General features: G+C 35.8%; 3 protein-coding genes across 10 annotated transcripts; 1 reads left to right on the top strand and 2 right to left on the bottom strand.

Annotated features, from left to right (window-relative positions):
* Positions 1 to 71: 71 nt before the first annotated feature.
* Positions 72 to 20087, top strand: LOC124186985 (dedicator of cytokinesis protein 1). Of its 7 annotated transcripts, none has more exons than XM_046579205.1 (23): positions 72 to 235; positions 1369 to 1610; positions 1728 to 2473; positions 2647 to 2797; positions 2952 to 3122; positions 3221 to 3601; positions 3694 to 3909; positions 4529 to 4851; positions 5217 to 5565; positions 6486 to 6584; positions 6889 to 7079; positions 7251 to 7601; positions 7866 to 8142; positions 8256 to 8503; positions 8846 to 8977; positions 9052 to 9331; positions 9426 to 9649; positions 9794 to 10105; positions 10224 to 10533; positions 10797 to 10906; positions 11483 to 11608; positions 13210 to 13465; positions 13945 to 20087. In XM_046579205.1, the coding sequence occupies exons 1-23, from the start codon at positions 193 to 195 to the stop codon at positions 14407 to 14409; spliced, it is 6003 nt and encodes a 2000-aa protein (XP_046435161.1). In that variant the 5' UTR covers positions 72 to 192; the 3' UTR covers positions 14410 to 20087. The 7 variants fall into 7 exon arrangements, with proteins under 7 accessions (XP_046435161.1, XP_046435160.1, XP_046435166.1 ...); XM_046579204.1 differs by having other exon boundaries at positions 2644 to 2797; XM_046579210.1 differs by lacking the exon at positions 13945 to 20087 and adding an exon at positions 12666 to 12695 and having other exon boundaries at positions 2644 to 2797; positions 13210 to 13345.
* On the bottom strand, positions 15675 to 16628 carry LOC124186989 (protein ATP6V1FNB-like). The gene is made up of 3 exons (XM_046579215.1): positions 16359 to 16628; positions 15999 to 16156; positions 15675 to 15906 (listed from the first exon to the last, which is right to left on the bottom strand). The coding sequence occupies exons 1-3, from the start codon at positions 16626 to 16628 to the stop codon at positions 15675 to 15677; spliced, it is 660 nt and encodes a 219-aa protein (XP_046435171.1).
* LOC124186988 (mitoferrin-1) lies at positions 16964 to 27553 on the bottom strand. Of its 2 annotated transcripts, XM_046579214.1 has the most exons (6): positions 26655 to 26795; positions 26406 to 26584; positions 23778 to 24060; positions 23294 to 23518; positions 23004 to 23214; positions 16964 to 21451 (listed from the first exon to the last, which is right to left on the bottom strand). In XM_046579214.1, exons 3-6 carry the CDS (start codon positions 24052 to 24054, stop codon positions 21259 to 21261), a joined length of 906 nt encoding a protein of 301 aa, XP_046435170.1. In that variant the 5' UTR covers positions 24055 to 24060; positions 26406 to 26584; positions 26655 to 26795; the 3' UTR covers positions 16964 to 21258. The 2 variants fall into 2 exon arrangements, with proteins under 2 accessions (XP_046435170.1, XP_046435169.1); XM_046579213.1 differs by lacking the exon at positions 26406 to 26584 and having other exon boundaries at positions 26655 to 27553.

The following is a 27553-nucleotide window of genomic DNA, read 5'->3' as shown; positions in this document are numbered from 1 at the left end:
TCCCTTGTAAGCTACGCCTGTGGATCCCTGGCATCCTGTTTCGTACCGGGGTGGGGGTACAGTTGTGTTAGATATTGCGATAAAATAACAACATCTCAGTTCGCACCTTATTTCTTTTTTTCTCCCCCCCGTTCATGTTAATTACTTAGGATGTAACTAGTGTACATAAATGTGTAAGGTGTATATTTTAAAATGACGTCAATATGGAGGAAAGTCAAGGATCTGCAGGGAATTGGTACTGTTTCAATTCTTATTCACCTTAATTTATCATACACATAGAAAATGACTGTTTAGCCTGTACTTTGCTGGGAAAAGCTTTCGTATCCTGGGAGGTGCCCAGTACGATGGAATGAATGAATGAATTTTTATTCGCATATTTAGCCTCGCGCATGAGTCAAAACGTGTTTCTTTTGTTTTTAAAAAATTTTTTTTTGTTCATTATTAATCTTAACGAACTCGCACGTATTTATTGAAATTCTATCGGCCGTCCTATGGACGTGGAACTACATTTCGTCTGTCATCTGATTATGAAACTTTACTACAATCAGCTTCCCCACTTGAGGTTTTTATCGTTTATACAACGTCGCAAATTTCGACCAACGTCGACATTAGACTAATTCATATTGATAATGCTCGCCTTATTCGTCTGTCAACACGTGCAATGCTTGTTTATAAAAAAAATATTATTAATAATAATAACTTACACCTAAGTAAACATCTGTGTACTTTGCGTATTCATAAGCGGAATTGCACTTTAGTACCTAATTATTAATATTTACCAATCGCACTAATAATAAATTGCATTCCGCGTCCTTTTCATCGGACCCCTTAAACAAAATAGATGACCCACGAATCGAATCAAATTTTCACTTAATGAATACACCTTGAGCGATTTATCTCAATGCACTCATTGTCGATCCTAAGATCCTAAAGACTGAAATTTCTCTCTGCGTTAAGATTAATATTTTCTCAACTTACTCACATATGTGTGTACAAATTTTGTACAAAAAAATGAAATTTCAGTACCCGTTGATTCGTTGAGCATTTATTGATCAAAATCATCAAACTTGCGTTCTTTTAAAATTTTTCAAGTTACGTCGCTTGAAATCTTTTATTGAGTGAATGCAGATGATTGATTTCTCAAGTGTAAATTTTTATGACTTAGGAAATGCTTGTCAATACTTTCGATTCTCTGTTTTATGACTGTTCACAAATAATTTTAACTGATAGACAAAATTTATCATATTTACTCATTTTAAGTTGTTACAGAGCACCAGAAATTCTTTCCTACAAATTATTTAATTACTCGATCTAAATATTAAATACAATGTTCAACATGATGGTATGATAATTACTATATACTTGTAGCTATCCATAATTTTGATGAAGATGGACCGTACCGGTTGCGGCTGACGGTTGGCGAAGTAGTTCAAATGTTACAAGAGTGTGACGAATGGTTTTACGGCTGTAGTAAATACAAAGGAAATAGCGGAATCTTTCCAAAGTCCTATGTGCACACATCAAAAATATCTAGCAGCACGGAGGCACTCACGCACGAAATTACCAGCGTACTTCGCGAATGGGGACATCACTGGAAGCATCTATACGTCGTTAGTATTGAACAGCCGTATAGTAATGTGGAATTTCGCAAACTGCATTAATTTTATATAAAGACAAGGAATATTTCTATTAATACTTGACGATAATTCTTCTATATCTATTTCCAGACACACTCGCCGCACTTTCGTACAATACAAGAGCAGATTCTTGAATTGATTGGATATAGAAGTAAAATCCTGAGCGCCACTTTAACTGTAGACGAGTTAAAAGACATGAAGAGGTTGGCAACTGCAAAAATAGACACAGGAAATCAGCTGCTGGGCTTGGATATGGTCGTTCGTGACGAACATGGAAATGTTTTAAATCCGGAACAGACCAGCACTATCCAACTTTATTACCACCATGAAACGGCCACTGAAAGAATTAGAAAGGCGACAATAAGTCTGAAAAAGAAACCAGTGAAGTCTCAGTTGCCTGTGTACTCGCACATATTTTTTGTAAGCGTTAGAAATTTTGTCTGCAAAATGGCAGAGGATGTAGAACTACTTTTGACGCTTTACGACGGCAAGGACATGAAGGCGATAACAGAAAATTACGTGGTTTGTTGGAGTCGTGAAGGATTGGCACGAGATATCGATCAATTGCACAATCTAAGAGTGCTTTTCACCGATCTAGGATCTCGTGATTTGTCAAGAGAAAAGGTTTACCTGGTTTGCTATGCTGTTCGCGTTGGAAGTATGTATGCCAAGGAAATAGATCATCGAAGATCCAGCATATTACAGCAAAATCAAAAGCAAAGGAGCTCTGAAAACATGAGACGGCCTTTCGGCGTTGCCGCAATGGATGTTACTTTATTCATTGCTGGAAAGCTAGAAGGCGATGTGGAAACGCATCACTTCATCCCCTTCTTGCAGTAAGTTAATGTTATTCCTCTGCAAATGGGACGCATCGAGTTTCTCACATACCTGCCATTTAATAATGCAGGCAACTAAATCACACATTCATACAAACTGAATTCTGTCGATTGTATTCTGTTTCCCAAAGATAAGAAAGTTTTGTTGGCTTCTTCTTGTTTGGTTTCAGATGCTGTGAGAAAGAGAGTCTAGATGGTACATTACGAAAAATCCTTGGGCAGAAAGATACGAACAGTCAGAAGGGCAACGGCAACAGCTCAAATGCTGTAGGCGGTCAGGGCCTTTGGGTTAGCATAAAACTTTTGAGAGGTGACACTAAGCAGGTACGCAAACTTTTACGCATAGAGGGATCGTTTTGTAATTTATAATATCGGCAGAAACATTAAAATATCAAAAACAATGTAAAACCTACTTGTAAAGTCTTTAGAATCTAGCGACGATGTACCATAATGTCATTATGTTTGCCAATTATTACAGGTGCGTGAAGAAAATCCACACTTGGTACTTGGAAACGTGGCAATTGCTCGTAAAATGGGATTTCCAGAAGTTATTTTGCCGGGTGACGTCAGGAATGATTTATATCTTACTTTGAATTCAGGCGAATTCAGTAAAGGATCCAAATCTACTGACAAAAATGTGGAAGTAACGGTTAGTGTGGAGAAGTTTTTTTGTGGAAAAAAGTTCAGATTAACAATTTACAAAATTTTGGCAAAAGACAGGATACTTAAAACTTCCTATTTCTTTAGATAAAAGTCTGTAACGAACGAGGTGTAGCCATACCTGGTGTGATGACTTTGGGAGGAGGAGCCCCACCCATTGACGAGTATCGTAGCGTAATCTACTATCACGAAGACAAGCCAAAGTGGTTTGAAACGTTTAAAATCGCTGTACCCATAGATGAATTCAGACACGCTCACTTGAAGTTTACCTTCAAACATCGTAGTTCGAACGAAGCAAAAGACAGGTCAGAAAAGCCGTTTGCTCTGAGTTATGTAAAACTGATGCAGCGCAACGGCACTACTCTGCAAGACATTAAGCATGAGCTACTAGTCTATAAATTGGACCATAAAAAGTATGAAGAAACGGATGCGACTTATCTGAAATTACCATCGACGCAGGGAGAATTGGTAAGAACTAGATGATTCTAAACGTGACGAAAATTACCTCTATCGATGAGTAAATGTTGAAAAATCAATCCTCATGTCCATATAATCACCAGGAAGAATTGAATGCCGAAAAGAAGCTGACGCAAGGGCCGTTCACCCTTAGTTCAAAGGATAACTTCTCAATCTCAACCAATGTTTGTTCCACTAAACTAACGCAAAATGTCGATCTACTTGGTTTACTAAAGTGGGCATCGCGGCAGACAGACTTGAAGGAGTCTCTTACCGCTTTGATGAAAGTTGATGGTGAAGAAGTTGTAAAGTTCTTACAGGTAGCATTTTATAACATTTGTATAATTCTGCTACTCCTTCTGAATTCCAGTTTTTCTGGCATTTACCGAACTTGAACTGTGCCTGAATCTGCCACGTTCGTACCATCTTCGCATTATTATTTTGCCATGTAAAATTACACGAGCATGTGAAAAAATACTCCAAAATGGATCACTCTGCTCCGTTTCATTAATATTTCTTCAAACAGCGTAATTTTAATGAAAATACATTCGTTATCTTAGCGATTGACTGATATTTGGATTGCCAACAGAAATAGCATATTCAAAGATAAACAAGGAAAATATTGATATGTTTTCTTGTATCAAAGTATTTGAGTATTTAGGTGCTTGTGCACTCAAATATTTCTCATTAGAATGACCTCATTCATTCAATTCCTGAGTTACGTTTTTCCTCTCGGTAAACTGTTGATCAATGATGAATTCGTGAATGAATCAGTTTTGCCTATTTACGTCATCAAGTAGGAGAATTGATCTTTGAAACTTACACACATACGTGGCACATGATACACGTGATGACTCATGCGTCATCTCATGTTAGAAATTTGAATAAATTTTAAAACAACACAACATTAAAACAACAACAGTAATCTTCTACTTGCAGGATGTTTTAGATGCGCTGTTTAATATTTTAATGAGGAATTCGGACAGTGATGAGTACGACGACATGGTTTTTGGATGCCTGTTGTACATCATTGGGCTGGTTTCGGACAGAAAGTACCAGCACTTTCAACCAGTCCTTGACTTGTATATCTCTGAAAATTTCTCAGCAACTTTAGCTTACAAAAAGTTAATCACAGTATTGCGCAAGCGCATAGATAGTGCGACTAATAATGACGGTCAAGAACGAGATTTATTGCTTAAAACTATGAAAAGCTTGCAATACTGTTTAAGATTTGTTGTTAAATCACGACTTTTATTTGCTGAGTGAGTATCAGTATAATTTGTGTAATTTAAATTTCCAAAAAACACTAATCCAGAAGGAACTATAAAGAATTCTAGTTTCCTGTGACATTAAGAGCCGTCCTCTAATAAGAATTCATTGTATTTTTTGTTTTGTTTGATACTTAGTTTTCGTTCGCACGTAACGATAGTGCTGCTCACGATCAGCCGCATCTCGTTACCATGTAAATATAGTTTGACGATACACGAATGAGTTTTTATGTTCAGAGCTAAACGGTGCAAAAGATTGACACTCGCGATTTGAAATGTTGTTATAATCAAATTAGTTTTTTGAAGAATGCAAGAAGTTTTCATACTAATAAAAATATATCTCACCTTTTCACTCAAAGGTTGAATCAAGACGAAGAAGAATTTTCTCAGTCATTGACGGAACTATTAAAATCAATAATCGATTTGATGAGTCACGAAACTGATGGAACACTCTTGGTCCAGGGTGCTTGTCTAAAGTATTTACCAACCACGATACCACACATTCTCCAAGTTTACAATAAAAAGCAGCTCAGCAATATATTGACTGATCTATTAGTCACCCTGCCACCCGGTAGACTGACGAAACAAAAAATGATGACGGTGAACGACATAGTTCACAGTCCGCTATTCTTGAGTCCCGAATGCAGAGCGATACTCCTGCCCACTATTACAATATTGGTCAGAAGTCTCTTAGAAGCGAAAGAAGAGGTAAGATTTTGCGAATTTAACCGTCATCGTATCGAACCACTCGTCTATTAGCACTGCCATGAAAATATATGATCCGAGCAAATAATTATTAATGGATTGTGAAAAATATATATCACTTGACGATAATATAACTGTCAATTTCTGCCATCGTACAATCACGTCAAATACACAAGGTGCAACTGAAATTGATAAAAATTATGTCTTGTACAAACATTCGGCATTCTAGCTCAACTCAAACGGCTTCGCTGATTGTGTATTAAGGAATGAAATAAATTTAATGTTTCAATTGCAGAGTTGAGCTAGATCGCTCAATGTATAAAAATACGAATTCCATGTACCCTTGTCACAAATTCTTCATTTTCACATAGCTTATTTAATTAGTTACATGCATTTTGTAATCATTATATTGTAATCATTTAATGTGCTTGCCCTGCAGCCTGACACCCTTTCGCCACGCAGCTCTCTATGATATCTTCTACTGCCATGCTCGTCTATTCTATCGTACCACAATTGTATCTACAATATCTGTCTTAATACCGATTAACATTCATCATTATTCACCTCTGTTGTTAAAAGTGATCTTGTTGGTTAACAGTTACGAAATCACTACCATACCAGCATGTACCCAAGGTGGAGGTCTTGTGTGAATAACTTCCATCAGAGTACGCAGCATGATTTGTGGCACTTTCTTAATTCTTCAAGTATGTTATCGTTCTCAATACATTGTTCAAACCATTCCTATGGCATGACTCTATTCGGATAGGTGTATCCGGAATTAAAACCTTTTGAGTGAATAATTATTATTAGAAACGCGACTAATTTATTTATTATTACTGGTATTATCCACTGTCGAGTATCGACTAACACAGGGTTGTTTTATTTTCTGTGTTCGGTTTGGGTTTGGTTATTGGCGTGTAAAGGGACTGTCAGGCACGCCTGGAAAGAGCGTGGCGAAGGTAGCCAGGCTGCTCGGCGAGAACAGACATCGACTCAACCAGCACCGTGGCTACTCGGAAGAGGTAATTTATGAAGTACATGAGTGGCTCAGCTTGGAAACAAAAAAAAATGCACTATTATTGGACGATGCAATATGTGCGGAATAATAGCATCACGTTCCTTTTTACACATATCAAAACTTGTGTGAGAAGAATGAACGTGCTTGAATTTTGTAATATCGGAAATAACGTTGATTTTGTACAGAAATTCAACTCACTGTTTAACTTCGAGTTACTTGAGCATCCACCTTCTAAGTACAATGAAAATTCTTTTCGTCACGATCCGAGTAAACAGATACATGTGAGGTACAGATTTCGGTGATTTCAGGTGGAATTGTGCGTTAAGATCTTATCTGACATTCTCGAGTTGACATTTAGAAGCGACGTAGGCTCGACAGTCTCCGATGTGAAAGAAATAATGTTGACGGCGTTGAGAACTGTCATTCAAACGGTCATTTCAATGGACAGAGAAAATCCTCTCGTGGGAAATTTGGTATCCGTGATGCTGGCCATTTTCAGGTAGATCTGCTTTTAGCTAGTTCCGTCTAATTAGCATTTAAAATGGGAAATGCTCTGATTCAGTTTCACGTATTTTAGATATTTGAATTGCTGTTTCATTATATTTTTGTAAGTCTTCATTGTAGATGCAAAAGTATTATTATAAATTTATCATTTTATTCTTGTTTACAGACAAATGACCGAACATCACTACGACATTTACATCAATCAATTTGGGACTCCGATCGATCTTCTGGATTTTCTCATGGAGATTTTACTGGTGTTCAAAGATCTTGTATCGAAAAGTGTATTTCCTAGCGACTGGTCCGAAATGATTATGCTTCAGAATAGTATAATTCTGAAATCATTGCGATTTTTTTCGAAAACAATAAGAGATTATTTCTTCAAGAACTTTGAGCAACAAGCTTGGTCAAACTTTTTTCACTGTGCGATTGCATTTCTTACGCAACCATCCCTTCAACTGGACACATTCAGTCCGACAAAACGCAATCGTATAGTTGTACGTTACAAAGACATGCGCAGGTATGTATTTATCTAATATTACTACTAAAATCGCTACACTGTTTAATTCTGAATGGAACTTGTTCAAATTAAACAATATCAGTAGATGTTTATTTGACCATATGGTTTACTTTTAATTAAGAAAAAGAACCTTCAGACATTCAACAGCGCTCATCCATTCTGATTACAATTCCATATGATTAATGGATGTTATAATAGATTTGAGAAATTTGAATTCTAGATGTTTAACCCTGATGAAAAATGTTTTCCTTTTTCCTAACACAGGGAAACAGCGTTTGAAATTCGATCGATGTGGTTCAACCTGGGACAACACAAAATCCTATTTATTCCTTCATTGGTTGGAGCAATATTAGAGATGACGTTGATTCCCGAAACGGAATTACGAATAGCTACTATTCCAATATTTTTCGACATGATGCAGTGCGAATTTTACAGTTCCCGAATAACCGAAGGTTACGGAGATACTAAACGTGATCCTGCGCATATAAAAGGAAATTTCTCGCAGTACGAAGACGAGATGATTGCAAAATTAGATATTTTGGTATGTGATATGATATTTCGAAACCAAAAATGCACGAGTCAACTTTTACTTGAATTTCGTATATGCATCTTGTGGAATTTACTAATATCTAATACTAGCGGATTATTATATAGGTAGAAGGTGGTAGAGGTGACGAACAGTTTCGTGTACTTTGGGTACAAAGGATGACCGCTCTCTGCAAAGATCATTCGACAATGCGCGAAATGGGTTTGCGATTTGTTGATATTGTTGCTCGATTGATGGAAAGACTGTTGCAATACAGAGATATCATTCATGCAGAATCTCAGGAACATCGGATGCTTTGTACAGTCAACCTTTTAGACTTTTACTCTGAGATCAATCGGAAGGAAATGTACATCAGGTATGTAAATAGTACTATCCAGATTCCAAAAACTTGTTAAGATACCAAATCTCTCAAATCAATTCTTCTCGAATCCGAAGTCATTCGAAGTTGAAATTGATCCGGTACACCCGTAGTGCACAATTTGGGTGGAACACATTTTGCTTTATGTAGAAGTTAGACTCGGTAATTTTTAACTGACAAATGTTCCAAATAATTTAAAATTGTTGGTAAAGAGATTGGTAAAACTTCCCTTAAGGATAAGGTTTAGTTAAAAATTTCCATTCGAGAATCTATGACAATTATGATTAAACTTTATACAAATGTCTAACGAATAGTTTCTGTTTTGTAAATTACTACCAGGTACGTGAATAAACTTTGCGAATTACATTTGGACTGCGACAACTATACAGAAGCTGCGTATTCCCTGAAACTCTACAGTCAGTTACTCGATTGGAGTGACCAACCTCTGCCGCCTTTGTTACGTTCTCAGAGGTAATAAATCACTCTGATTACAAAGAAATTGTGAATCTTATCGCAGAAATTCATTAGTGTTTCAAATATTACAGGTATGATAATCGCCAGACGCATCGAGAATTGAAAGAAGCTCTCTATTACGATATTATTGACTATTTCGACAAAGGTAAAATGTGGGAGTGTGCTCTTGACGTCTGTAAAGAATTGGCAAAACAATACGAGGAAGAAACATTTGACTATTCCCAAATGTCAGTGTTATTGAAGAGAATGGCAAGCTTCTACGATTCCATTGTAAAACAGCTCAGACCGGAGCCGGAATACTTCAGAGTAGCTTATTATGGACGCGGTCATCCTCCATTTTTACAAAACAAGGTGATAATTGAATCATTTTTACCAATTCTAAAGTTTGAATCTTCAATGCACAAGAATCTCACTTCATGAGTACCTAATTAATATTTATTTCAAGGTGTTTGTCTACCGTGGCAAGGAGTACGAACGGCTCAGCGATTTTTGTAGTAGAATTTTGAATCAACTGCCCAATGCCGAGCAAATGAACAAATTATCACCACCCGGCGACGACATACTGGAATCAGCTAGTCAATACGTTCAGATAAACAAAGTTGAACCTCTAATGAGTGAAAAAAAGCATCGTTTGAGTGGAAAACCAGTAACGGCTGAAGCGGTTCTTAGGTAAATCAAAGACTGACTTACCCTAACGATTATTGAATTAGATAAACTTGTAGAAATATTTATTCAAGTTGAGTTGGTACTCAAATCTTCATGGCCATCCACGCACGCGACTCGATCTTATAAATAATTCATTCTGATCATTAGGCATCATCGAGTAAACAATGTTCAGCGGTTTCGATTCTCAAGACCAGCTCCGAGAAGAAATTCTACAATAACATCTTCGTCAACACCGTCAGAAAAAGATGCCAAAGATAAGGATAGCGGGAATAACGCTAACGAATTTGCCTCTTTGTGGCTCGAGAGGACAGTCCTAGTGACGAGCTATCCTCTGCCAGGAATATTACGATGGTTTCCAGTAACTTCGAGTAAAACATACCTTGTCAGTCCATTGCAGAATGCTATTGAAACAATGGAAGCGACAAACAAGGATCTGAGGGACCTCATTATTCAATATAGGTACGCTACTCGTACTTGTTTGATAGCAAATTTGAAAACTACTTAGTTCCTTTTGTCAGTTCAGGTCTGACACAATTTAATAGTCGATACTTCAGAATTTCCTTAATGATATTCACAGAGCCGACAGTACCTTAACTCTGAATCCCCTAAGCATGAAACTGAATGGAGTACTAGATCCAGCGGTGATGGGAGGTGTCGACAACTACGAGAAGGCTTTTCTTAATCCCGAATACAGGGATTCCCATGCCGATCATAGTTCGGAACTATTGAAACTCGAGAGTCTTATAGCCGAGCAAATTCCCTTACTTGGCATAGGTCTGGAATTACACAAGGCCAGAGCACCAACTGAACTGGGACCTTTCCACCAGAAATTAGACCAGTGTTTTTCAGCTATGCGCGCCCACGTTGAGGGAAAATATGGAAAGAGAGTAAGTTGAATTCATGGCTAACGGTGGGAGAGCAGATTATCAGGCATCCCGTAACATGCATCTATTGTAATTCTATTCTTCACCTGAGAGTAATGAATAATGGATTCATTGTTGATTTATAAACCGTTATGAATGATCTAAGAAACGCCATTTCCCATTTACCCGATGTGTGTATTGATCGAAGAGTTTTTATTTTAGTGAGCTGCAATATATTCTTCTTGAGAACTTTTTTTTAATAACAATTCATCCGTTTCTTTATACAGACATGTGATCTCCAAATTGAGACTATGACTCAGTCGGTAACAATGAGAAGACACCAAACTTTGAAAGGAGAAAATCATCGACTATCCGAAGCAAGTGTTGTCAGCAACGAGTGAGTTTCGAAGCATATTTTTTTCAAATCCATTCACTAGCTTACAATTTTTTTTGTTTACTCTGGACCTCAATGTTATCACTGACCAATGGTTTATGGGTTATCCACTAATCTCACTGCTACAAATGTTATTATATATCCTTTTTATCAAGGTATTTTTCATCAGATCCTTCATACACCGCAGATAGTTTTACGACTACTGGACAAGAATTTTTGCTTGCAATGGTAGAGTTAAAAAAAAAGTTTGAAAACCGTTCAAATACATTGTCGTTTAGTGATACAGTACATTCTCAATGAGTTTTTTCAAACTCAGGTCTTTAAGAGAAAATTTCAAGAAACAGAGAATTAACAAATACTTATCGATATTGTTTTTCGCGTAGTATTTGGCAGCGAGTCTCTCAATCAACTTGGCTTTAGGATATGTGAACATGCATATCGAGAGGCAGTTGTCTAGATTAAAAATTTATAATACTTACGGAGAGTGTACTGTGAACGTTTACCTGAATGAGATTTGTTACTAGACTATTAGATAATAGATGTTTATATCCTTGTCATAAAAAACCTTTTGTAATTTAGTGGCGGAACTCGCTCCAGAGTATGTTCACTTACGAAATCACAAGTTCCAACACTCAAGTCATTCACATCGTTCAATTTTAACAACAGTTCACCAAACTCTGGTACCACGAACGTCAGTCTAACAAGGTAAAATCCTTTAACAATATAAAATTTGCCAATTTCACTGTCAGGAAAATTTTTTTAGAAGAGTAATCAACGAACATAATTCGTATCCTTCAACCTATTTGCAATCATCAACAAGCATCACAAAATTAGTTTCGGTTGAATATTTCTACAAGCAAATCAATGGTTTAAACTTATTCTAAATTTTCAATTTTTTCCTGACATCTGGAATGTTGAATATATTGTTAAATATCATAATACGTTTACATGAATTAATGCTTTACAACTTGAAACTAACCACTCGAAGGTTCATTACTACAAAGTAAAATCAATTGGGTGAAATCTGGTTGCAGGAATGTTGCTGAAGGTCCAGATAAAATCACGCACAACGTTCTCCTTTCCTTCCTCCGTACCTAACTTAATATTTTTAAGTGCATTTTCAGTTTTCGTCTGTCCTACAACATCAATTTACCATTAATCAACAATACTTTCTTTCTGTATACTGCAATCAAACGTGGGAACACATTTTTTCGTAATAATAGATTCAATATCTTTGGGTAAAGAAGTTTCGGGCATGACGGTTTTTTTGTACTTTAATCAAATCTAAACAATTGCAACTACTGCATTCTTATACTATTCCAAAAGCTGATATTTATATTTCATAAGAGAAATTTCCGCTGCTCAATTATTGTTATATAATACTTGCTCAGTTGAAAAATGAATATGTGTTGTTATATATGTGTATATATATGCACAAGCGTGAATGCTTCGAGAGACAATAACATTATTTGCCATTTTGCGCAAGTAAATTATCGGACTGAATAATTGTTTTAGAATTTTAAAGAATTTTAAACAAATTAACCTAAATTGGTATTCACGTCATTCTAATGTCACCAATATTCGTCTGAGATTGTGTTACATCTATTTTCATATTATCAAACATATAATTTATAATACCTTTTCCTCTTCTTTTTGTCTGTTTTATGTATTCGGCATTTCGCATTACTGGCAATCAGTTACCATTATACCATTATGTTTAAATGTCTATAAAACATTATTTTTACCTGTTTTCCTAAAACAGAGCTCAGTGCCTCGACTAAGACGCTTTACGGTAAATAATAACATATTGCATGCAGCTAATTGATGGCATAAATCCATATTAACATTTTGATTAACAATTTAGAAGCACATACTGGGTAAAATCTTGTCTATTCGTTCTTTTCTCTCTTGTACTCCGCAATGAAATTCTGATTATGGAATTTGAGACTTAAGTTTGGCAACCACTAGGTGATTTAAATGTAAAACACGTGATTAAATGAAACGGTCGTTTGAAATTAAATATTGATTCAAATGATAAGAGCTCTATGCAAATTTGATGACGAACCTCATTTAGATGTGTTTTTATCGTTTCTGCTTTCGCTAAGATCATCATGTATTCTAGCGTATTAAATTCAGACTGCCTGCCATGCGACTTGAAAAGAATCAATCGGACAAAGACTTTCGATTTTACAGACCCGAATGCATGTAACAAGTTAATGCTGATGTTGGAAATTTAATTGACGCACTACTGAATATTTTTTCAATCTTATATTTGATGAGTAATTCGATTGTTTGAAAATTCACAGAAATACCTCAATTCGTTCCAACATCTTATCCTCGGCATCGCTCAAAGCATTGGCTAATTCAAATTCTGGATTAAGCAAGAAAAAAGATACGAAACGAAGAAGTTCCCGCAAGAGTGATTCGGCCGTCTCGCACAAGACCGATCAACCAACCAGTCAATGGTATACGATGCCTGATCTAGCTCAGACGCCTCCAACGAGTCTGCCTTCCTCCAATTCACAATCAACTATAACAACTGTTTTTGAGCTGAGGCAAGAGGTGAGTTCCAAGTATTCTTTACATATGGAATAAAGCGATAATTGGCAAATATATAAGCCAGGCTTGGCGTAACAAGGCTTGTAAAATTGGATGTAATTAAGTAATATACATGAATAAGATTTGTCAGAAAATTACTTGAATTCCTTCAGTTGAACAAGTTACTTTGATCGATACTGTGAAATATGAATTTTTTAACAATTGAACTCTAAATGGACAATTTAATTAACAGAACTGAAAGAGTCGTCGTGGAGTTTAAATTCACAAACTCTACTGCAAAAGGTAAACAATTTTACAGGACCAATCCTCAAGAAGTCTGGAGATAGATGTTTGAACAAAATTATTGTTAGTGGTTCATAAAAACTTGCTATTATCAGAAGGTATTCTTCCATGTATTCCGAAGACGCAGCAAGTCGATGAATCATTGTGGTGTTTAATTTTCAGTCGACATTAGACTAATATTGGATCTGCACGTATTACAGCTGACACCCAAACGACCGCTAAGATCTGAGGTAGAAAAAGAACGCAGAATGAGTAACCGCTGGTCTGGCCAGTCCCATCAGTATCTAAGAAACACCGGCAACGGATTGGATCCTAGCGGATTAGGCAAAGGCAACAGAGACAGTGTAGGAACTACGGACAGTACAGCTTCTGAGGACGATCCTCCACCACCGTTACCAATAAAAACACGCGAGGCTGATTATTGCAATTTACCCGACGACACGCTTATACGCAATAACAAATCCGAAATCACAAGCAATTCCAATCGGCAAAATAGTCAGAGAATTAGATGCAAACCTCCTGCGCCTCCGGAACCAATTGTTAATCAATCGACTCCGCCCACTCCGCCACCTAAACCTAAACGGCCTGCGCACAGTATCCAAACAGTTGTGCTTTCGATGATGAGCACAGACATCAGCACCACCGACGATTCGTCAACCGCGTGACAGCGGTATGACTAAAGATGCTTAACGCTTTCAAATCTTGAACCCCTCTGGCATTCCTTAATTTAATTATGAATTTAGTTTGAAGGAAATTAGTTATACATTAGTAAAAGGTACCGTTGTAGCGTATCAAGATGGAAAGAGTTGAGAATAATTTAGCGTACTCGTCAAGCGGTTACCATTTCATCATCATACCAAAGAGATCGCGAATAATTTTAGAATTATTTAACTGTTCCAAACTGACCTGATCTATCGATAATAAATCACGTTTTCCCTAGCTTATAACATAGATGCATAAACATATACATTTACATATATATATAAATATATGCATAAATACTATAAGTTACTACACAAATAGCATTTAAAATAAGAAATTTAACTACTAGTCCATAAATTATGCATATAAATGTTGAATAACCAAAATTTTATCACCATATACACATAGGTATACATAGATATATGTTTATATACATATATACATGCATATATATGCAATTTTTAATAATAACACGCAAAAATAAGATATCACAAACAAGAATAGTGCCATTTTATTTTTTTAAGCTCAATGTAATGTATTTATGTAAACTATCAGTTAGGGACCAACCAATTAGTATTTTTATCACTTTTAACACTTTTATATCGAAGTCAGTCATTTCTCTGTTCAACATTACGCGTCACATTTTATACGTACGTACATACGTCACACACTGTGTTAAAACGAAGGAAAACCATATCAATCTTTATTCATTCGCCGAGTAGAAAATTATCGGATGCCGGCAAAGAAAGAGTTATTGCATTAAATACTTGTTCATATCGCTTTATTATTCGCCAAACGAACAAAAAACAAAAACCGACGCGGGATGACTTAGATTTTAGAATATTCTGTGCCAACCCAATAAAAGTTTGTTAAAACTTGTTCAATCGACGTACTTTGATTTGTTATAAAGAAAAACATTACTTCTTTAGACGCTAATCATGTCGGTAAGAAAATCTTCACAATTAGTAAGACTGTATCGAAGTAGCGAAATGCGAACTTATAAATTAAGAGATTTCTATTATATTTTTATTAGCCTTGTTAGTTCTCGTGCATTATTATTATTATTATTATTATTATTATTATTATTATTAATAATATGATTTTCGCGATAAACAATAAACTTGACGAATCATTGACATTAATAAAATAAACGGAATTTTTCATTTAATTCAATACCTTTAGCGGATGTCAATCTATCCGATCGAGTCCTATATTTGAAAGTATTTTATCAGTACGTTAAAACGTCATTATAATTCTTTGGATTTCCAGTTTGGCAAATTTTATACCAATTTGGATCACGTTGCAGGCTCGAAGCGTTTCGACGGTAAAACGAAGCCTGAATTATTTGACGTTTACCCAATTTTGTAGCTTGCACGGGTGGGAAATCTTTAAAACGCCAACCGTAAACCCAGCTGCTACCATAAAGATAGTAATAACGATCTTCCAACATCTTTTCATACCTGAAAAATTTTAAATACCAAATAAACAAGGTCAAAGCCAGCTAACAACGGTATTTTTTTTACGAATATTCTGTACTTTCGATATCTGTTACCTTTCGTTGAGATAATTCTTTCTCGCTTCATAACTGGGCATTCCTTTTTCGTATAACAAGTTCGATACGCTGGGCTCTATAGGTCTCATATAATCTAAATTCAATGCACCATCAATGGCGGGTCGCCAGTTCGGAGGTCCAGTAAACTTTTGCTGTTTCTAAGTTGGGAAAAGATTTCAATTCTTTACAGTTTCTAGTCAAGATTTTTACAATAATTTATTCATTAAACATGATGAATAACGCCAGTGAAAATTGATAGCCAGAAAATATAGAACTTTGTCATTCATTTCACTGTTATTAACGGTAGTTCATTTGATATTCAGAAAACCGGTATTAAAATAGATGTCAAAGGCAATTCACCTCGTTACGTTCGGCCTCAAGGCGTTTCCGACGCTTCTCTTCCTGTTCAGCTATTTGAGCCTTAGCTTTGCCGACCAACTTTTGGCTGCCTAAATTATCGATTAACCGTTGTTGGTTCTTCCTGAACCAATTAAGTCTGGATGAATTTTCTGTGTTTATTGCCTCAGTGAATAACAACTGACATCGCGTGTCGCATGCACTTGAATTTTTAACCATCTTTGTGAATTGAATATTATTATAAATATTACTTTTAAAAAATTTCACCAACATCGACGAAACATTACTAAGAAACAAATCACACTCTAATGACTCGAATCTGAATTCATGTCATCGTTTCATTGCATTGTCAGGTAACTCATTGATCGGCTAAATTTAATAAACGAGACACAAAGACTGAATAAAGTTCACACATTTGCAGAGTAATTATAGTAACGGATAAAAACTGTTCGCAGCTTAAAACAGGTCAATAATATTAACGAAAACAAAGTTCAGCAGTTTACCTAATGTTTAATTAATGTATTTATGTATTTAGTCAAGTAGAATCATGAACCCCTTTTGATCTTTGATTACAATTTCAGTTCTGATATCTACTTTTTTTAAACGAGCTCTTGATAAGATAAAAAAAAAAATACACAATTTATTACTTGAAACTGTCAATTACGGAGTACTAAGATGTAAAATTTGCAGAAAAAAAAACCATTGCATTTACTGCAAAAGATGCTGAACGTCAAAAAATGTGGGAACGTTTCCTTATTCGATTGTGCGACTATTTTTTGATTTCATGTCATGTTATGTTTGCGATGCTTAGTGAATACTTGAAAAATTATCTTTATAAAGATTATGAAAAAAACCTTTACGAATATTGGTTTGCTATTTTGTCTAATATAGACAAAAATACGTAATAATTTATTTTGAATTAGATACTTCAAAGTTGGAAAATTATCTAATATTGAAAACAAGTGTAGACTTGAGGAGTGAAGAAATAAAAATTAAGAATCGTATACAAATTGCTTCTTCAAAACGCTGTAATATGCGTGCAGTATCTTTTGGCTTTAGCAATACACCAGCGCATTATGTTCATAATTATTAGAAGTATAAAAAGAAAACATGATGTTTTATTTCTCCTTGAGTCATTCTTTAATACGTATAATATTAAATATTTACATTATTATTACACTCCGCACTTTGCTCTTTTCCACGTTTCGGTGAATGAATGATGCTTGTTTATTATTCTGGTACAATATCAGTTCGTCCTCATTCTTACAGGGTAAAGTATCAGTGGGAGCATGCCTATATTTACATGATAAGTAGAATGAAAATTCGTCACCCATTTCAACATACTCACGGATGTATGTTATAATGGTCTAATTTGAATTGCAATGAATAACAAGGAATCTATATAGAATGAAAAAATAAATTACCTAATACAAGTTAATATTTATCATTTACCGTCAAAGATATTATTACTGCTATTACAAAAAAAAAAAAAAAAGAAAAAAAAGAAACGAAATATGGCTTGATTAAGCGTGAGCTTTCACATGATATTACTCCCTCTTAAAGTCAACATCATATGTGTTTGACTCAGTTATCACAGCCATAGAAAGCAACGTTGGGGAAATTCTTTGTAGTAAAAAAAAAAAAAAAAGGCTCTGATTTCCGGGGTCATATTTCGTCCATCACGATATTCACTAAAAAAAAAAAAAGAGTTGTGCATTATCTCTTTTTGTGATTTTCAGTTCAAAACTTGGTAAAGCGTACGTCCTGAATCGACTTAGTATTAACATGATAGTAAATATTAAAATACTGAAATAAACCAAGCTTTCGTTTCAATTAGATGAATCATACAGTATCCGAGCCAGTGAAACCATGTTAAAGATATTATTCTTTGCGAGTACTTTTTCATCGTATCGGAATCTAAGTCTGTTTAAAACGAGCAACGTATAACCAAGTGGGTCAGAATCATACCGTACCCAATCGTAATGTACCACATTCTTCGTCAGTGATGTTTGGTGTTGAAAAAATAATGACCAAAGTCATCCCTAAATAGTTGAAATTGGAAAATTATACCTTAAATTTAATTTCCTTACGTATCTGTGCTGAGAATGGCATTAAAATTAGCTGTCTTGATTCTTTCAGTAAAATCTATTTGCTTAGTTCTGATTACTGCATGCTCCCCATCATAATTGATTTCTTAATCTAAACTTTTTATTGTACAGTTTCTTTCAAGGCTGTATTCCAAATGCAAGGTTGCTGAGAATTATGTATACCGCTACATAAAATAAGACGATGTTACGGAAAAATATAAGCAATATGTATCTGTGGTGAATGCCATTATTTCATAGAATGTAGTTGACTAGTGTAGCTGATGTTAGTTATCGAAATTATTTTATCGACTACCATCGTTTGTGATTAACAAGTCGTGAAAATACTTGTGTTTTCTTTCTGACACTTATCGGTACTTACATTTCTTAAACCAAAGGAAAGTGCAGAGTATTCGAGCTCAACGCAATCTGTTCAACAACAAAAATATCTCACCTTTGTATTTGATGTTGTTATGTATGCTTGACGTTTAAAATTCGTCTACTTTTCTTTCTATCAATCTTTCCATTTTTCATATTTGTAACAATTTGCTTTTTATTCCAAACTTCTATAAGAGTATGGGAAAATGAATCAGGTAATAAAATTTTGAAATACGTAAGATTAGAGAAATTCAAAAGATGGTTTTTAATGTTAAATCGATGCTTTTTTCATGCACCACAATCCGCAGTCCTTAAGAATGAGATCGATTAATCTGTTCTAATTTACTAAAGTAACAAAATATACTCTGACCAATAAAAATGATATAATGTAGAGATTGATGGCGCATTAAATTGAACCAGAATACCCTGTACGTAATTTATCGCCGTGTTAACATGGAACGTAACTGTTTGAACGAAAAATAGGATTACGGTTCTTACAAACTGGAAAACAGCCATTAATACCCGATGCATATCGGTAAATTCTACTTATTGTTGTTGAAATTTCTTCATTAGCAAAATCTGTGATCCCTCCTGCAAAATTTGTTTCTTTTTTATTATCGATTTTCTTATGCGCTAATCCAAAGCTTGATGGGAGGATTAGTACTGTACAACAGGAAGAATCTAATACAGTACTGAAATGCAGTAGGACATAAATTACCACATTTCCAAAGGAAATAAATGTATACTGTAAGTTAGGCCAGTGTACCTTAAGTATACTTCGTAATTAGGCAATTAAGTTATTTATATTTCTAACATTCACAAAATTTACATCATAATACTGTACAACGAATAGTGTCTAATATTTACAAGAATTAAATAATCAATAATCGTAGTGCCCAAGACCTTTTGAATTTATTCACATGTATCAACGGTATATCAGCGGCTTTCTATGTAAATTGACAATGAGTCTAGATTTTTCAATCGATGTCTCAGATTATCCTCTAATTTCTACATTTCAGTTATTTCGCTCTGTGATAAAAACAAATCTTTTACATGAAGTGTTAAGAAATCACAGAAATACAAACTTTCCCAGCTCGTTGAGTATATTCATTGGAAATTTGTACTATTTATATGCGAGACGAGTATACGATGAACCTTCTTTCTCTATTAACATTAAGTAGAAATTCAATTACACTATGTCGAGAATTCAATTGTTTGATCACAACTGAGCATTTCGAAAACAATTGGTTTCGACCGCATAGAAAATTTTTTATCTAGGGAAAAAAATCGATTATGAAGTTTGAACATGAGATCTTGAAACTAATTTTGCATAATAGTTTAGCAAAAAATTTCCACATTATCATGATTGATGCCCACTGCAGCAACTTTTTATTTACATAAAACTATAAGTCACGTTACATAATTATGACTGATGAAAAAATCTTAGACATCGATGGAAAAATTTTTTTTAATTAATGTAAAAAGTCGCATTAATACTTCGGTACGCGTATGTAACTGCTGCGGCCGTTTAATTCAATTTACGAAATTTGTGTCAATGAAATCTCATGTTATGTGACACACAAATACATTTTATATCAGAGAAGGGAATTTAAATTTTTTTTACACAAGCACCTCACGCGCAGTCATAAAATGTCTCACATATTCCGTAAATACTGATGCGATGAAGCAAAGAAAAGTCAAGAAGAAAAAAAAAAAAAACGAAAAAAAAATACTTAAGATGATTCTTCTCAGTCGTTATTTCGTTAACAGTGGGTCTCTAACTATTAAATGCACTGTAAACTGAAATAGATTATTCCTGGGTACACGCAATTAGGCTACATTTGCACCAAATTTTATCGAATCATTACATGTATGACATTTGTGCCAAGACTATGTTAAAAGTATCAGAACTAAATGCACTTGGCAAAAGCGGTACGATACGTCTCAGAGCATTGATCATATTGTACAGAATAATAAATATTTTGTTCCAAATGTAGCCTTAAAAAATTTTTTGTTTAAATTTCTGTCACGAACCTCCAGAGCAACTTCAAGCCTTTATTAACGAAGCTTGAATTTTTAGAAACAAATCTAATTACTTTAAAATCTCTCTCCTAATTTCATTTGTCTGGCATTTAACGAGTCGTATTTTAGGTAAATAGGTAATGTGATAAAAAGTGCTCTCCAAAGTCATGCCGATTACTAAGTGGAAAACAGATAGATACCGTTTTGTCGAGCCAGTGACCTGCACTCGACTCTCTGTTTTGCTTTCTATCCTCTGCTTAAACACGTATTGTACATAATACATAATATCGTATCAACAGTTGGAATAACAAAATATCGTTCTAAAATCGATAATAATAAACTCTCAAAATGTATAAAGTCAGCAATTAAACTTTTCCAACGAAAGTTTCAATTTCAACGTGCGATCTGTGGGGGAATACCTAACTTCTAGTCACGTCTAGCAAAACTGGGCCGGGAGATTGATTATTGAAATATACGCTCGCTCCTTGAAAACTGCTGGGCCTTGTGGTCGAACTGTGCGATTGCGTCTGACTCTCCATACTTTCCACTTCGCCGTACAGACTCTGAACATCATCCTGCTTACCATGCAGCACGTACTTGAAAAACTCGTACCTGTAACGTTCATATAAAATTTTAACAAATCAATCACGATTGGTGCGTAACATTGAGACTATTATATAAAATATTCATGTATATTCACGTCTGAGATTCTACCATAGTGTTACCATGTGACTCGAGGAGTGGAAATATAGAAAAAAAATTCTGCGTCACAGAAATAACATTTTTTTTCACACTTAGTTGTTTGTATTTAAAATTCATCGATTATTGAATTCAACCTTTGAACTCAAGTAGGACACAAATATCAGAATTTCTTACTCAACGTAATCGCAAGAGACAGTAAATTCATTGAGGAAGCTACTAACAATAACTCTTCTGAGAAATTTAAAACCCCGCTTTCTGGTAAAATCTCAGTAATAGCAACAAAAAAACACAAGACGATCTATTTTCCTCAGACAGGCGAACTTGTGATTTAAATTTTAGATACGAGGATCTCTGAATGAAAGATGGGATTTATCAGCATGACTTGTAATTACAACAAATTAAAATAGTTGGCGATATCAGGCTCACCGATTGTCACACTTTATTACGACCATTAGTTTTTTTTTTTTTTTTTTTTTTTCAGTTTTCATGTTATTCCGAGTGGTACTTTAGAAAAAACTTTGTGTACCCATCTCTGACGTAACGAGTACTCAAGATAACAAAAAAAAACTGATTTATCAGTTGAAGATAAGAATATTGTGATTGCTCTAAGAACAGGTAGTCTGTGCGATGATATAGCCAAACGTGTAAAATAATGCGATGGCATAAAGGTGATAATGCCAGTCGATACTTCTTCGGTTGTCTTTTTTTTTTTTTCTCGTCCTTTTTGTAATGTAGTCAAAGGCACTATGCGTATTCAGCGACTCATTGAATATCCAAGCTGTATTATAGTTACATCAAATTCTTGTCACATATGATGAAATTCAGGTAAAAAAAAAAAAAAAATGTCATGGCACAACAGAACGCAATGCAGATATAGCTCGGCATTCAAATTTACCTGCCGCAAATAAAAGAGTTAAGCACTGATAAGTATTAAAACAACACCAGATAGCGTCAAATTGTATTAAAATATATCACTTGCCATCGCGGATTGACATTGAAGTCTTATTTCCAGTGTGTAAAAAAAAAGTAAAGCATGTACAATTGAAATTTCAAGATTTTGCACGTTTCCTGATTGACTAGATACACTGACCAGATACCGAATAGATCTGTGTCGCAATGAAACTATTAAACCGATTGATATGAGTTAATTGCTTTTCGGTATAGTTTATCTCAGATTCAAACATGCTGTTCTTTATTTTTTTCTTTCTTTGCTCTAGAGCATGAAAAAAAATGTGCTCGATATTTGCATTCATGATTTCAGGTCAACGTTCTGTTATTTTACATTGAAAAGACAGAGAGCAATAGATCAAAGTGGACATTTACATACGATGATTTTCATTGCATATATTATCATAATCTGATTCGCTCAACTTTAAGATAAGGTTAAAAAAAAAAAATGTAAGACAATTCATAGTTTCGACAACTTAAAGTAACGAGTAGAAAAAACGACAAGTTTTCTTACGTCGACCAACAAATAGCCGTTGCTGGCATTTGATAAAGTACGCGAGCGTTGAGACCCCTGAAGTAGCCTTGGAACCCGCCAAACTTGTAAACTGTTCTGAATGCATCTCGCATTCCTTCAACTTGAGCGCCACCTTGTTGCGTGTTCAATAACGTCTTACATACATCTAACGGCGTCGTAGCTGCAGCTGCGATCGCACCCGCCATAGCACCTGAAGTAAGTTAATTCTTATGAGACGGTGTTTTATATTTTTCTTGAATCGTAGAAATTACGACGCAACATCTCATTACCTGAAATCATATGAGCTCCAGGATTATAGATGTGATCGGGATTTGTCCAAGCTTGTGCATATTCGTAAGCAATGAAGTGAATACTCTGGAAAGGTACGTTCATTGCCAACTGGGTTGTATAACTTCGATAAAAAGCTCCAATTCCCTCAGTTTTATAAACATGCCGTAAGCATTCGATCACGTTTCTATGGGGCGAGTTGTACATTTGAAGTCGCTGTTTTACCACTGTAATGTTATCAGATTTACTGTTATCATTTTTTGAAACTACGACAAGACTTTTCTTCTTCTTCTTCTAATTTCTAGTTAATAATAAAATGTTTGAAAAGAAATTAAATTCTTTATCTTTCATCAGACACATCATTGAATGAAAATTGCAATTGTTAACAACTGAATAAGATGTACAGTACATTGAAGACCCCTCTATACCAATTATGCGCAAATTTATGCAACAGACAATTGAAAGATTATTATCAGGTCAATTTACCTTCTGCCGGATTCATGACTCCGTCGTGAAGAACTGTAGCAACGCAACCCGCGGCTCCGTAAACAAGATGATTGAATTGCGGAGGCAATCGCGGTCCTAGCATGTGATCTTTAAGCCACTCGTAACAGGAAAAATAAAGGGCGTGCGCAGGACCTGCCCCCACGACAACTGCTCCCATGCCTCTGATTGGCCTCAGAAGTCCTTCCTGTTTTACCATTCTGCTCAGAACCGCGCCAACTCCGCCACCTCCACCTGGGCCGGGTGTTAACGCTTGCATTCTTGTCTGAAAGAGGCAGATAATTTTCCAAGAATAGTTCAATTATTTTCGACAAATATACTCGTCTAAATTGTGCACTTATAATATGAACATGTCAATGTCCGCCAAGTGATCGGATTATAAAACAGCAATTTTCTAAGTGTACATGAATCGTGCAACAACAAGTGATGTATGTCGCTTGTGTAGATAAACACTACGATATGCCTCATCTGGAAAATAAACACATCGTCTGCCCTCCGTGTATAGATAGAAAAATATCTTGGTACACAGAAAAATTTGTATGGGGTCAGTAAAGCGATGGAAGTGACACATACTCAGAATCAAGCTTTGTGTATTGAAAAACGATGCCGGGTATTCGTGAGAGCTGAGATTCATACGTATGATAATTGAAGAATAAGAAAACACTCGTCAAGAGACAATCTGTCGAGTTGTATTCCAAGTCGTAGTCCGATAATGTTTATTTTTGCAGTATTGTGAAGATATCGCGCGTTCTATCTGTGAGTTTGATAGAATCCCCCAGCTCTTGTTTTCTTCCATTAGATTTTTTAATGCATGTAACAGCAGCTAACTAAACGATTCTCAAGCAGCTATTTGCTACAAATTTGTGTAATGTGATTCTGATATTTTTCACTTTTACCAATTTATGCATGAACGAGGATTTAAAGGTCACACTCATCATTCGAAAACAACTGTGTATTATTCTGATGAATAATGTATAAGGTAAAGCGGTCCGATTATTATCAATGCGTAATCGGTCTCCAGAGAATAGCGTTCACTTCCACTTGGGTAGTTGTTTTACTGACCGAAAGTTCAGAAAGTTTTCAGACGTTCGGAGACTTCCAAATTTTGAAATAAATCGATACTTGAAACCTCAATTTTCGCTGAGCAGTTGTTGAACCTGAATGATAACCGACATGCATATTATGATATCTAATTCATGAATATCACGATTCAATATGGTGTTTTTAGTGAAATGACGCAGCACGTGTGCTTTACACAAGTTGATGACTGGTTCTTTTCTTGACGTATATAACAAGTCAAATGCACTGAAAGGGTCAACTCTTGAAATGGTGTAAATGATTAACCCAAAACTTCGCAGCAACTGCGTCACATTGAAATAACATATTGTAAATTTAATATTCTGTTCTCGAGGAAGCTCCGTTGAGCGCAAGGAAGTTGTTTATAAAGCAAAATTTCTGTTTTTCTCGGAAGTCAGAAATTGCTTAATGTTTGTAAATGACAATTTAAATAAAAGACGTAAATTTCTTATATTAATTGAAAACAGATAGAACATAACCAAAGTAACCCAATAAACGATTGTGAAACACCGCTGGTTACGTTATGACAGATATACATTACATGTAAAAATTTCAAGTATCAGCCAAAAATTGAATGACAACAACGTCAAGCTTAATTGCATAACTTTGATAATCCTCCTGATTGAATAACATCCTGTAAAAATACTCTAATCATAGTTTCAGTGCTGAATGGCGAAAAAAAGGACAAAAATAGACTGGATCATGTTGGTTATGTAACACATCAGATAGCGTCAAGCAGAGCCCATTTTGACTAACTGATAGTCGGCAAGGGAGTAGAAGGTAGAGGTATCCAAACAATTATAGCGTAGTAAATTCCAAAGCCTGAATCAAGATACTTAGTAAGTGAGATTATGCAACGATCGACCATCTGACAATTGAACTTGACCTAGGTATATTCATTGGACATCTGCATAGGTCGAACAATATATTTGCCAGTAAAAAGAGTGGTGAAACAATTGGTGGATATTAAAGAGTGGGGAGCATCCTTTTGTGTGGTGGGAAAAGAGAAGATAAGATATACCTAGCAGGATTGTATTTCCTATCTCAATCTGCTTATTGTGGCATTGTTTGTTTACCACAGTTATCCAATCTGTTAGAATTGACTGAAATCGAGGCTAGCCAACGTATCCAGTTACAAAGAGGAAGGCTAAGTCCAGTTGAAAATACAATTTCTTCGACACTTCCGTCAACACGAAAGCAGAACACTAACCCATGTGTCATTCTTATGAAAACTATCGATTTTAACGGAAGCACGGAAACCCATGTAACAATTGCTCGAAGACTCTGTGCAAAGATGTGTATAACGCCAAGGTGTCTCTCTTGAATTGGAAATAAGAGTTTATTTATAGAATATACGGAATGCCTGAAGAAGCGAGACAGAGAGAGAGAGAGAAAGGGGGGGTGGAGAGAGAGAGAGAGAGGACTAGTTGTCTCTCGGCACGACAGTAAATGAGTAAATGTATAATTATGTAAGAAAACTGCTGCACAATGAGAAACGGAAGGAGATCTCGATAGATCTGGAATAGTTGGTACGTTTTAGACGTAGTTCCTCGATGGTAGAAATAGAAATTAATTTTCTCCCCACTTTGGCCAATTGTCGAATGACCCGATTAGACAGCAGAAAATCAAGAGATGCTCGGTGGCCTTGCAGTGTCACGCCGTATCGAGGATGCGAGACGATAGAAGACCGGATCCAGGAGTCGCCTAGCTGTCTGAATATAGTTAAAAGAAATAAATGAATCGATGGTTGGAGAGGATGTGATAGAGGCCGTATTCGTTTACCTTGACGCTGTCCAACGGGTACATTACGCAATGCTCCATAATGCCGGCGAGGGCACCCGCTGTCATGTGGACGGCGACGGAACCCGTTGGCAGGCTTTCGTATTCGTCGACATTCATTATTCACCGGCGACGAATGGTTAGGGGTTGAATAACGAGAAACGGTCGGTCCTCGAATCGCGCTGCTCGACGGTTTGGTAACGGTGTAAGAAGAGCAAGCAGCAGCGGCAACGGCAGAGTCAGAGGAAGAGAAATCACTCGGTATTTGCAGTCACTGCACTTACGCTCAACGATCACACTTTATTGGCGAATATCCGAGGAGCTTGATAGCCTCATCACTTCCCCTATCGCCGATAATTTCGACTTGCTCGGTTTTAAAGCGAGCTCGGCCTCCTCCGCACATGCACCATGCGGCCGCTCGCGTTAGTCGTGTAGAAATGAGACGGTTAGTTGTGGTTGTGAAAACCAGACGGTCTCTTTCCACGGAGAAGCCCCGAGTCCCCCACCTCGGTACGGTTTAATCGCTGTATTTTATGCTAGTTGAAAAATGACGCGGACGGGTTAGGATCGCAACGGTCAATTAACATTGAATTAAACATATTCGAACCCTCGGATACTGTGACCTTTTCGCATTTCATTAAGATAACTGCGTTCTTATAGCTGCATACTATGTTAGCTAGGTTAGAATTTCTCCGTGAATACGCGCATGCGCAGAGTTCATTTTCGAGCATAACGCTCTACCGCCATTATGTAGCCAATGACACCACGTGGTCGGTGTCGGGGACGGGTTGGCAAATTGTGTAGAATGAAGTTATCCACATATCACAGATATGGTTACGATCGTTCGATGAAAAAAATTATTAAACATATGTTAATGAAGTGAACCTTGTCGAATAATTCTG

The sequence above is a fragment of the Neodiprion fabricii genome, chromosome 7 (genome assembly GCF_021155785.1).
Source record: "Neodiprion fabricii isolate iyNeoFabr1 chromosome 7, iyNeoFabr1.1, whole genome shotgun sequence".
In the NCBI taxonomy this organism is placed as follows: Eukaryota; Metazoa; Arthropoda; class Insecta; order Hymenoptera; family Diprionidae; genus Neodiprion; species Neodiprion fabricii.
The sequence above is the reverse complement of the archived record's forward strand: the minus strand, read 5'-3'. Positions and strand labels throughout refer to the sequence as shown.

Coding starts and splice junctions, on each gene's coding strand:
- LOC124186985 (XM_046579204.1), top strand. CDS start 193: ATGACGTCAATATGGAGGAAAGTCAAGGATCTGCAGGGAATTG. Junction 2,798..2,951: donor TGAGAGGTGACACTAAGCAG/GTACGCAAACTT, acceptor CAATTATTACAG/GTGCGTGAAGAAAATCCACA. Junction 7,080..7,250: donor GTGATGCTGGCCATTTTCAG/GTAGATCTGCTT, acceptor TCTTGTTTACAG/ACAAATGACCGAACATCACT.
- LOC124186989 (XM_046579215.1), bottom strand. CDS start 16,628: ATGTTGGTGAAATTTTTTAAAAGTAATATTTATAATAATATTCAATTC. Junction 16,157..16,358: donor TTGAGGCCGAACGTAACGAG/GTGAATTGCCTT, acceptor TTCCCAACTTAG/AAACAGCAAAAGTTTACTGG. Junction 15,907..15,998: donor AAGAATTATCTCAACGAAAG/GTAACAGATATC, acceptor AAAATTTTTCAG/GTATGAAAAGATGTTGGAAG.
- LOC124186988 (XM_046579213.1), bottom strand. CDS start 26,771: ATGAATGTCGACGAATACGAAAGCCTGCCAACGGGTTCCGTCGCCGTC. Junction 24,061..26,654: donor ACCCGTTGGACAGCGTCAAG/GTAAACGAATAC, acceptor TGCCTCTTTCAG/ACAAGAATGCAAGCGTTAAC. Junction 23,519..23,777: donor AGTCATGAATCCGGCAGAAG/GTAAATTGACCT, acceptor ATAACATTACAG/TGGTAAAACAGCGACTTCAA.